Source organism: Bos grunniens, chromosome 7 (assembly GCF_055505025.1).
Source record: "Bos grunniens cultivar Pamir isolate PY7600 chromosome 7, Bosgru_T2T1.0, whole genome shotgun sequence".
NCBI classification, from domain to species: Eukaryota; Metazoa; Chordata; class Mammalia; order Artiodactyla; family Bovidae; genus Bos; species Bos grunniens.
In genome coordinates this window covers 18,320,339-18,332,480 of record NC_141171.1, presented here as the reverse complement: position 1 = coordinate 18,332,480, position 12,142 = coordinate 18,320,339, and the positions used below count along the sequence as shown (strand labels likewise).

At 46.4% G+C, this 12,142-nt stretch overlaps 1 protein-coding gene across 1 annotated transcript in view; it reads left to right on the top strand.

The window, feature by feature from the left end:
• Window positions 1-3,849: 3,849 nt before the first annotated feature.
• Window positions 3,850-12,142, top strand: part of ACSBG2 (acyl-CoA synthetase bubblegum family member 2) — a 50,341-nt gene continuing 42,048 nt past the window's right edge. The window contains exons 1-4 of the mRNA XM_086413574.1: window positions 3,850-3,885; window positions 4,549-4,686; window positions 7,981-8,054; window positions 10,978-11,078. Coding sequence (XP_086269700.1) covers window positions 3,850-3,885; window positions 4,549-4,686; window positions 7,981-8,054; window positions 10,978-11,078 — 349 coding nt within the window. The remainder of the gene's footprint in view (window positions 3,886-4,548; window positions 4,687-7,980; window positions 8,055-10,977; window positions 11,079-12,142) is intronic.

The window sequence follows — 12,142 nt, the reverse complement described above, 5'->3', positions numbered from 1 at the left end:
GAGAGGTGAACAGGGCATTTTTTTTGCTTTGTTACAAACCTGTTACAAACAAGAACAAAACAAGGGGTATGAATTACCTTAATCGAAAAGTAAAAACTTAGGGCTTTCCTGTTGGTTCAGAGGTTAAGAGTCTGTGCTCCCAACGCAAGGGGCCCAGGTTTGATGCCTGGTTGGGGAACTAAGATCCCACATGCCACCTGGCCCAGTCAAAAAAAAAAGTAAAGACTTATAAACACAGCAGACGAACGTCAGGGCACTCCCATCTGTGCTGCATGCCATAGACACCCCAGATGCCCTGTTATATTCACTCTGGCTGGGTGGGAGAGACGCACATTCCCACTAGGGGGAGCTGGGAGGAAAGTTATAGTTTTCCTCTGGAAAAATAGAAATGAGAATCACCCTGGGGCATCTATAGTAGGAATCTCCGAACTACCACCCCTTGTATCCAATCCAGCCTCTGCCTGAATTTGTGGAGTTTTTTTGCTTTGGTATTTTTTTTTAAACTTTGTTTTTATTGAGGTATAATTGGCATGGTAACCCACTCCAGTATTCTTGCCTGGAGAATTCCATGGACAGAGAAGCCTGGCAAGCTACGGTTCATACGGCAGCAAAGCATCAGACACAAATTGAAGTGACTTAGCACGCGTGCAATTGACATATTATGTTTCAGGTGTACAACGTAATGATCCCATATCAGAATACACTGCAAAATGGCCACCACGATGTCTAGTTAATCATCACTTTACATAGCTACAATTTTTTTTCTTGTGAAGAGGCTTTTTAAGATCAACTTTCTTGGCAGTTTTAAAAAATATATATTTATTTATTGGCTGCGCTGGGTCTTTCTCTCCGTGCATGGGCTTCTAATTGCAGTGGTTTCTCTTGTCATAAATCACAGGCTCTAGGGCTGGGGCTTCAGCAGTTGAGGCACACGGGCTTAGCTGACCTGCAGTGTGTGGAATCTTCCCGGACCAGGGACTGAACTCGTGTCCCCTGCATTGTGAATGCGGATTCTTAACCACTAGAAAACCAGGGAAGTCCAAGCAGCTTTCAAGTCTGTAATAGAATGCTATTAACTGAAGTCACCATGCTGTGCGTTACATCCTTACAGATTTTATAACAGCAAGTTTGTGCCTTTTGACGACCTCGCCCATCTCCCCATCCCCCACCTCTGAAAACCAACAATCTGCTCTCTGTACCTGTGAGTTCTGTGTTTTGTTTTGATTCTATATATAAGTGAGATCATACAGTATTTGTCTTCCTGTCTGACATTTCAGTAAGCATAATGTCTGTAAGATCTATCCATATAGTCTCAAATGCCAGATTTTCCTTCTTTTTAATGATTGAGAAGTATACCATTCTCTATATACACATAAATATGTATCATTTTGTTGTTGTTGTTGTTCAGTTACTACGTCGTGTCCAACTCTCTGTGACCCTACGAACTGTAGCTTGCCAGGCTCCTCTGTCCTCCACTGTCTCCTTCAGTTTGCTTAAATTCATGTCCATTGAATCGATGATGCTATCTGACCATCTCATCCTCTGCTGCCCCTTCTCCTTTTGCCTGCAATCTTTACTAGCATCAGAGTCTTTTCCAATGAGCTGGCTCTTCGCATTAAGTGGCCAAAGCATTGGAGCCTCAGCTTCAGCATCAGTCCTTCCAGTGAATATTCAGGGTTGATTTCCTTTAGGGTTGAATGGTTTGATCTCCTTGCTGTCCAAGGGACTCTCAAGAGCCTTCTCCAGCACCACAATTCAAAAGCCTCAATTCTTCAGCACTCAATCTTCTTTATGGTCCAACTATCACATTCATACATGACTACTGGAAAAACCACTGCTTTGACTATATGGACCTTTGTTGGCAAAGTGATGTCTCTGCTTTTTAATATGCTAGGTCTGTCATAGCTTTCCTTCCAAGGAGCAAGTGTCTTTTAATTTCCAGGCTGCAGTCACTGACCAGTGATTTTGGAGTCCAAGAAAATAACATGTCACCGTTTCTACTTTTTCCCCTTCTGTTTGCTGTGAAATGATGAGACCACGTGTCATGATCTTAGTTTTTTTTAATGTTGAGTCTCAAGTCAGTTTTTTCACTCTCCTCTTTCATCCTCATCAAGAGGCTCTTTAATTCCTCTTTACTTTCTGCCATTAGAGTGATATCATCTGCATATGTGACATTGCTGATATTTCTCCCAGCAATCTTGATTCCAGCTTAATATATATCATATGTATACACACACACACCCCGTATTTTTGTTATCCATTCACTTGTCAATTGACACTTAGGTTGTTTGCAGGTTGCCTTGGCTATTATAAAGAGTGCTGCAGTGGACACAGGAGGACAGATCTCTCTTCAAGATAGTGTTTTCACTTCCTTCAGATATATAACTGAAAGTGGATTGCTGGATCACATAGTAGCTCTATTTGTAGCTTTTTTGAGGCGACTTTCATTGGCCCTTGGCTCTGGAGGCGGGGGGAGTCTTCCAGGGTCAGCGGGGTTGGGGTGGACAGATTTTGCCAAATCAGGGCTTTTCTTTCAGCAGCTACTGTCTCCGTGCAGTCCTGTTTTCTACTGTCAGACTTTTCTCGATTAAAATGTGCGCAGTGGCCTGGAATCGACTCTGTCCCTCTGCTCAGAGGAGGGGCTCGTCCACACCCAGAGCGTGTGGCCACTCCCGATGGCCAAGACTGGTGGGGAAGGAAAGGTCCCCGTTGAGAGCTTATCTAGGGCAGGTAAGAGAAAGGTGAGACGAGGTCAACGCAGGGATTCTGGGGGGAGATGATGACTGCTCTTGCTACGTGTCAAGCTCACTGGGAAGCAGGGCAGACGAACTGAGCTTGTGAAAGGTTAATCTGGGGAGCGCTCAGGGTGGCCCTGGGGGAAGGGGAGGAGTCAGAACCCGGTTTCCAAGGCAGAGGGAAGATGCCCTTCCCCCATGGAAGCTTGGTGGCTGGGACCCCTCTCAGTATTGCCCTGAGATGGGGTGATGGGCGGGCGGCTTGATGCCCCCATGTGGGTGTGGGTGGCCCTGGGAAAGGAGGGTGACCCTAGATGTGGGGAGCTATTCAGGGGAGGCAGATCCCAAGCCACCAGGAGCGGAGGTCTGCTTCCAGCAGCATTTCTGGAAGCTGTCAGTGTGCCCTTCAACCCTGAACGAGACCTGGGTGGATGTCCGTTGAGATATTTCTGGATGGGCTTTTCCTGAGTGACTTACTTTTCTGTGAGACAGTTGTATGTGCACGTGTGTGAGAATATCTGTGAGAAGGTGTGTGAGTGCACATGTGTGAGCACTTGTCTATGCAATCCTCGTTCAATGAGGATGCGTGAGAATGTGAGGTTGTCGTACATACCCGTGTTGAGCACGTGTGTATATAATTATGTCTGTATAGAAATTTGTGTGTGAGTGCATCTGTGTGACTATAATTGTGTATCTATAGGAGAGGGTATGTGACTTGAGTGTGTGGATGTATGCAATTGTGGGTCTGTAAGAGGGTGTGTTTCAGGGGGTGAATAGGTATGATTGTGGGAGAATGTGTGCATGTGTGTGAGCGTAGATGAGTATACATGTGAGTGTGTACATGTGAAGGTGCGTGTGTGTGTGTGCATGAAACTACCTGTCCAGGACTAGCGAGGTGGCTGCACAGTCATTAGGAACCCAGGCTCCTTCCCTCTTGTTGCGTTGCCTCCTCACTGTTCAGCTCCCTTCCTATCCAAGGTGATTGCTTCAGATCTCAGCCTCCCACTAGGGAAAAGGGGTCCCAATCTCCTTTCCGTTACAGGCATGACTCTACAGCGACCCCTGCATTCCCTGTATCCACATGCCACAGGTCAGGATGTAGCCAGACGGCCACATGTTGCAACAAGGGGGCCTGGGAGATGATTTTTGGGTGAGGGGCTGGAAGAAAAGAGTCACAATGGCTCCTGGTGGACACTGGCTCTCCAGCTTCAGGTGACTTGGTGCTCTGCAGGGTGACACTGCTCAGCCATGGATGGGAACCGCCCAGAAGGCTCCAGAGACAGTAGAACACTCCTGTTCTTGTCTCTTGGCAGAGCAGGGTGTTTGGGTGGTTGTTGTTCAGTTGCTCAGTCACGTCCGACTCTTTGTGACCCCAAGGCTCCCCTTGCCAGGCTCCCCTTCACTGTTTCCCGGAGTTTGCTCAAACTCATGTCCATTGAGTCAATGATGCCATCCAAACATCTCATCCTCTGTAGCCCCCTTCTCCTCCTGCCCTCAATCTTTCCCAGCATCAGGATCTTTTCCAATGAGTTGGCTTTTCGCATCAGGTGGCCTAAGTACTGGAGCTTCAGCTTTAGCATAAGTCCTTTCAGTGAATATTGAGGGTTGGGCAATAAGTCTTTACTGACTGAACACACCTGCTGTGTGCCTGGCCAGGAGCTGTTTTAGGCACTGGGATGCAACTGCGAGAGGAGGCGGAAGCAAACTGAGAATGCATGGAGCAGGGCATGTGATAAAAAGCAGTGAGTCAGGCCAACACCTGCCCAGCCTTTAGAACCCAGCTCCAGGGACCTCTCCCGACCTCCCTGCCTAGGCCAGCCGCACTAGCAAACCCTTCCCACCGACATACGTTGGGTCTCGGTCTGACTCCAGGTATCCCGTGGTCTTCCTGAACAGACCTCATCTGGTTCTGCGCATCTTCACGTCTTCAGCATCTAGCATGACGCCTGACGTAAGTGCTGTGGCTCCATATGAATCTCAGCAACAAGTTAACGGGCGCAATGCATGAAGGGATGGGTGGGTGGAAAGAGAATGGCTGCCCTCCTGCTCTGGAAGCAGGAGTGGAGGCAGGGTGGCGTGGGAAGGCAGGGGCAGCCAGTGATGTCACAAGAGGTGACTGGGAGGAAGGTTCTGGAAGGCTGAATGGGATAGAAGCGCTGTTGGGAAGGGAAACTGCCTGCCTTCCTGCCTCTCATCACCACCACCATCCTGACGGTGACGAGGGCTGGGAAGGGCAGCCCATGTTCAGGTCTCCAGGAGGAGCAACTTGTTTATCATCTCTGTAGAAGAAGAAAACACCCTGAGTGCCCAGATGACTCTGCAACCCATGCTTTGCTGTGATGGCCAGAACCATACCTGGTGAAAAGTGGAAGGTGCCAGTGCTGTGGGACAGGGGGGCGCATCAGGGTCCTCTGGGATTTGCTGTTCGACAATCATACTTGACTTTCAATGTATCAGCGTGTGTGTGCTCAGTCTCTGTCATGTCCTACTCTGTGGCCCTGTGGACTGCAGCACTCCCGGCTCCTCTGCCCAGGCAAGAATACTGGACTGGGGTGCCCTTTCCTACTCAAGGGAACCTTCCTGACCCAGGGATTGAACTTGTATCTCCTACAACTCTTGCATTGGCAGGCGGATTCTTTACCACTAGCACCACTTGGGAAGCCCTCGATAAAGCAGTACGTCAATGTAATATTCAGGCATATTTCACTAGGAGTTGGATTCACCTAAAACACACATTTTGGCCTTGAGCTAGACTCTCGATGTCTTTTTCTACTGCATCTTCTAACTGGTTGCTGCTGGTGTACAAGAATGCTATTGGTTTTTAAATATTGATTTTCTATCATCACCTTAAAGAACTGTTTTTATTTTTTTCCCTTTTCGTAGAATAGATGTTTTATTTATTCACTTATTATTTTTAAAAAACTGGCTGTGCCAAGCAGCATACAGGATCTTAACTCCGCAACCAGGGATTGAACCTGCACCCCCTGCATTGGAAGTGCAGAGTCTTAATTGCCAGGGAAGTCCCAGAACTGCTTTTATTTCTAATAGCTTTTCAGTTGATTGAATATCTATAGAGGCAGTCAATCACATGCGATGGTGATGTTGCCTGTTTTCAATCTTAATTCCTCTCACTTCCTTTTCTTGTCTTATTGCATTGACTAGGGACCTCCATATCAATGCTGACTAGTAGAAGTGACAGCTGATGTCTTCATCTTTCTGACTTCATGGAAACTCTTCTGATGGTTCTGTTGCCACTGTTAAGTATGACATTCATAGTTCTAGTAGACAGCCTTTATCAAATTATGCAAACCCTTCCATTTCTTATGGGCTAAGAGATTTTCATTTAAAAAGTGGATATTTCATCAAATTATATCTTGAGATGATATATTTTCACTCTTGTCCCTTAAATTCAATAAGAATTCTTAATTCATTGCTATTATGAACCCTACGTGGCTTTTTAAAATTGTGAAACACATTTTGCATATAAAATGATGCACAAAACATTTTAAGTACAGTTTAATAAACAGCAATACATGCCTGTGTACCCACTTCACTTTGTGAAATATAGTATTGCTAGTAACTTAGAAGTCTTCTGAGTCCTACCTTTTTCTCCTGTTCCTCCCTCACCTGAATGAGTAACACTTGTGAGTCGCCCGCAGAGCTTTTCCTTCGAGTTTTACCAGTTAAACAAGGACTAGCTAATGTTGCCTGCTTGTGAACTTTCTACAAATAAAATCATACTGCCATCTGCTTCTTTATCTGCATCAAGGCTGGGAGATGCACCCAGGGTTTTGTGTCTGTTTTTTCATCACTGCATAGGTATTCCATGAAGGCTGTATCCATTCTGTCGTTGATGAATTTTCAGGGTGTTTCCACTTTGCAGTTCTTAGGAACACAGCCGCTATGATCACTCTCGCCCATGTCTCCTGGGGCAGACATGCAAGAGTGTCACTTAGGAATATATGTGTGTGGTGTGCTCAGTTGCTTCAGTCATGTCCGACTCTTTGTGACCCTGTAAACTGTAGCCCGCCAGGCTCCTTTGCCCATGGGATTCTCCAGAGAGGATTCTGGAGTGGGCTGCCATGCCCTCCTCTAGGGGATCTCCCTGACCTGGAGAGCAAACCCTTGACTCCTGTGTCTCCTGCATTGCAGGCAGATTCTTTACTCACTAAGCCATCTGGGAAGCTTAGATATATATATCTGGGAGTAAAAATGCCAGATCAGGGACATGCATGTGGTCACCTTGAACCATTAATGTCACAATGCTTTCCCAATGGGTCATGCCATCTTAAGCTCCCCTAGCAATGCAGGAGAGCTCCCATTCTTCTTCCTCTCCAGCATCTGATGCATTTTTGCACATCTACTGGGAGTAAAGTGATATCTCACTGTGGTCTTAATGTGCATTTCCCTTATTACCAAGGAACCTGAGCATCCTGTCCTGGGTTTATAACCCATTCAGTTCTGTGCACTCTCTGTTCAAGGCTTGCACCCATTTCCGATGGGGTTGTCTCTCTTAGTATTTATTTATTTATTTAGCTGTGCCAGGCGTTAGTTGCAACACGCGAGATCTTTAACTGCAGCATGTAGGATCTTTTAGTTTCAGTATATGCAATCTTTAATTTGTAGCATGCGAAATCTAACTGTGGCATGAAAAATTTTCAGTTGCGTGTTTGAACTCTTAGTTGCAGCATGTGGGATCCAGTTCCCTGAGCCGGGATCGAATCCAGGACCCCTGCATTGCTTTAACCACTGGGCCACCAGGTTAAGTCCCCCAAATTCTCCATTTTAAAGTGAATACTTCAGTGGCATTCAGTACATCCACAGCAATGTAATTTCAAAATATTTTCAACAGCCCAAAAGGAAACCATGTGTATGTGAAGCAGCCATTCCCCAACCCCCTCCCTCAGCTTCAGGCAGCCACAAACCCACTCTCTGTCTGTGCAGATTTGCCTGTCTGGACGTTTCCTGGAAATGGACTCACACACTCTGTGCCTTTTGGTACCTGGCTTCTTTCTCTTAGCCTGATGCTTTCAAGGCGCATCCTGTTACTGTCTTAATTGATCTTTGTTCCCTGGCTGTTTCTACCAACTAGAATGTTGGTTTCAGGAGGGATTTCTGTCCATCTGGTTGCCCGCTGGCTGGAGCCCTGCCTGGCTCACAGTAGTAGATGCTCAGGAAACACCTGGGTAAGAGAGAGGCTGACTCCCGGGGTGGAGCCCCTCCTGCCCCCTTGCTGAGCTTGCAGGATGGGTTCCTGGTGTTGGTGAAGCCAGACGAGACCAGTGCAGGCCCGCTGACAGCCACAGGCGCCTGGGGACTGTGTGACTTGAGACCTCTCTCTCATCTTCCTGTTTTCAGGGCATCGGTGGTCAACTTTGGGCTAGACTGCTGGCATTTTTGCATCATGTCTGCCCAGGAGGTAATGACCTCTTAGACTAGAGACGTAGAACTTTTTTTTCTTGAGTCACATACATGGATCCATCTGCCTGCCCAGTCACCTTCCGTATTTGTTGTCCAGGATCTTGCTTTTTTTATTTAATTTTATGTCTTGGAGAACGTTCCATTTTGGGAACTGTGAATCAACATTTCTGGTGTTTTTTAATTGAGGTGAGAGTCACATAACGTGAAATTAACCATTTTAAGATAAGCGGCTGGGTGGCGTCTAGCACATTCACAATCTTGAGCAACCTTTGTTTCTGTTTAGTTCCAAAACATTTCCATCGCTCCACAAGGAAACTCTGTGCTCATAAAAAGTCACTCCTCATTCCTTCCCCAGCCCCCTGGCAACCAAAACCCACTGTGTTTCTATGAACATTTTTATAAATGGACTCACACACTGTGTGTCCTTCTGCGTTTGGCTTCTCTCACTGAGCAGCATGTCCTCCAGGTCCATCCACGTTGTAGCGAGTGTCAGGGCTTCTATCCTTTTCATGGCCAAACAACATTCCACTCTATGAACCAAATGAAATTCATGAGCTCATTTAAGAAACAGTTTTCAAGATATGTATGTAACTATCTGCTGGGGCTGCTGTTAACAAAAACATTGTAGAATTGGGTGGCTTAATAGCAACTTCTTTTCCTTGTTGTGGCTGGGCTGGAAGTTCAAGATCAAGGTCTCAGCAGTGCTGGTGTCTGGTAAGGCCTCTCTTGCAATACGGCCTCCTCCTCACTGTGTCCTCACATGGTGGAGGAAGAGAACTGGTTTTCTCTTCTTAGGAGGACAGCAATCCTATTGGATTAGGGCCCTACTCTTGTGACCTCATTTAACCTTGGTTATGTTTCTCAAGGAGCTTCCCTGGTGGCTCAGTGGTAAAGAATCCACCTGCCAATGCAGGAGATGTGGGACTGATCCCTGGGTCGGGGAGATCCTTTGGAGGCGGGCACGGCAACCCACTCCAGTATTCTTGCCTGGAGAATACCCGTGGACAGAGGGGCCTGGTGGCCTACTGTCCATGGGGGTCACAAGAGTCAGACAAGACTCAGTGATGAGCAGGCACTCAACTTTCCTCAAGGCTCCATCTCTAAATGCAATCACTCAGGGGTTAGGGCCTCAACATACAAATTTCGGGGAAGACAATTCAGTCCATGAGAATAATTGTTCTTTATGAATCTTTATCATTTATTTGGCTGCACAAGGTCTCAGTTGCCGCATGCAGGATTTTTAGCTGTGGCATGTGAACTCTTTACTTGTGGTATGTGGAGTCTAGTTCCCTGACTGGGGATGAAACTCAGGCCCCCTGCATTGGGAATGCAGAGTCTTAGCCACTGGACCACCAGGGATGTCTGGAGAATAACTTTGAATTCTTGTTATGTAGATGTTTAGAAGAATGCTATTTGAAAGGATTAACACATTGAAAATCAAGGATGGTTAAGGAGTGGTGCTTGTCCCACATCACACGCAAAAGGATTCACGCAGTGGTGTCCAGTTCCTGAGCATGTAAGGACCCTGGGTAGCCCGGAATCCGCAGTGGCCTCTACCAATGGATTCATGATTGTGTGAACTTCAGTCTGATTACTGACAAAACATCCTCTAAAGGGGTTGCATTGATTTTTGCCCCAGTATAGGAGAGCCTTTGTTATCCCAAATTCTCCCTCACTAACATGAGTTCTTTTCCAGTCTTTTGGGTCTTACTTCATCTCTGAAAACTGCATCGTGTTTTCTACTGCATTTCTCTTTGGACTGAGATGGAGCATGTTTTTCTGGTTTTTGAGAAGTTAATTTGGTTGTGTCAGGTCTTAGTTGCTGCATCGGACTCTTAGTTGCAATATGTGCAGTCTAGTTCCCTGACCAGAGATCAAACCCGGGCCCCCTGCACTGGGGGTGTAGAGTCTTACCCACCGGACCACCAGAGAATTCCCTGTTTTTCCTGTTTTTAAAAAGTCAGTTAAAACTGTTTTCAGAGAACTGTCTAGTCAAGATTTTGTCCCATTTTCTCATTGGGCTATTGGTCTTTTTCTTATTGATTCACTGGTATTCTTTACATATCAAGGAAATCAGGCTTTGATTGATTATATGTGTTGCCCCCCCTTTTTTTTTTCAGTTTGTTGTTGGTCTTTTGATTCTGTTCATGGTATTCTTTGCTGTTTGAAAAACAAAACTTTTTATGTGCCAAAATTTACTGTTTTATCCTTTAAGGCCTTTGAGTTTTTGTGTTGTACTATCTTTAAGGAAATGAACCAGAACAGAACTCTCTTGGGAGAGTTGCTTCTCTTCAGGAAACTCTAAAATGTTCTCTCACCCATAGGATCACATAGAGATCTAGCCTCTACATTCTCATTGTTCAAAAGACTCTTCTGGAAACTCGAAGAACTGCACATGCTCTGGACTTTACAATTGCTGGATGATCTGGCATGCAGACCTGGCTCCTCTCCTCTGAGGCCCAGGACAGGCATGACTAATCAATCCCAGGGTTCTAGGCAACATGACTAAGTCAACACCGGAGCTGGCTTCAGACCTGCAGCTCCTTTACCAGGCCTGCTAAGTTCCTGGAGCTTCCAAGGTGGCGCTAGTGGTAAAGAACCCACCTGTCAATCAATACAGCAGATGTAAGAGACACAGGTGTGATCCCTGGGTGGGGAAGATCCCCTGGAGGAGGGCATGGCAGCCCACTCCAGTATTCTTGCCTGGAGAATACCATGGGCAGAGGAGCCTGGCGGGCTGCAGTCCACGGGGTCTGCAGAGTTGGACGCAACAGAAGCAACTCAGTAGCACATGCTAAGTTTCTTGCTCTGTGCCTTGCAGCACGGTGAAGAATGGTCTCTGTAGACCCAGAAGGCCTGAAACCCAGACGACTCAAGAAGAGAAGGCTGAGGACCTCAAAGTAGACATGAGCCAAGAACAAGGTACGTTGTGCAAGAGAGAGAAAGGTGCGCTGATTCACCACTGTTTATAAAGGAGCCCGGGCTGGACAGTTGGGCACAGCCACGGTGCGCCCCAGCTGCTGGCCTTGGCTGAGGTGCCCAACCCTGGAGGGCCAAGTCTCTACATGTGACGGGTAGCAGAGGGGGCAGACATAAGGGAGTGACAGCCGGGCCCCGTCGTTCGGAGCAGAGCTCTGTGAGCCGAGTGACAGTGGGCGAGCCACCTGCTCTTTTGAAGTCTCGGTTGCACCCCTTGTACTGGGGTGGGGCATTAATAATAAAAGCTCCCTATGGCTTCTCTGGTGGCACAGTGGTAAAGAACCCGCCTGCCAATGCAGGAGACGCAAGAGACTCGGGTTCGATCCCTGGGTCAGGAGGATCCCCTGGAGGAAGGCGTGGCAACCCACTCCAGTATTCTTGCCTGGAGAATCCCATGGTCAGAGGAGCCTGGCGGGCTATGGTCCATGGGATCACAAAGAGCTGGACGTGACTAAGTGACTAAGCATGTTAGGGTGGTGTGCCTGTGTGGGTAAAGCATATATACACACATATATATTTAATATTATACACATTATGCCACATTATACATTACATATAGTGCAGATGTAATTGTGTGTGTGTATATATGTGTGTGGCAGATGTAATAATATATATATATATATATATAATAAATACTGTTGTCACTAAGTTGTGTCTGAATTTTTTGTGACCCCCTGCAAGGCTCCTCCATCCACGGGATTTCCCAGGCAAGAATACTGGAGTGGGTTGCCATTTCCTTCTCCAGGGGATCTTTGTGACCTATGGGTCGAACCTGAGTCTTCTGCATTGGCAGGCAGGTTCTTTACCCCTGAGCCACCAGGAAGTCCAATAATATATATGATAAGAATATAATTATATATATATAGTACATATATATATATACTTACTATATAAGAATATAGTTATATATATATAGTACAGATGTAGTTATATATATGTATATATAGTATACATGTAATTACACTTATGGTACAGATGTCATAATATATGTAATGCAGATATGTGTG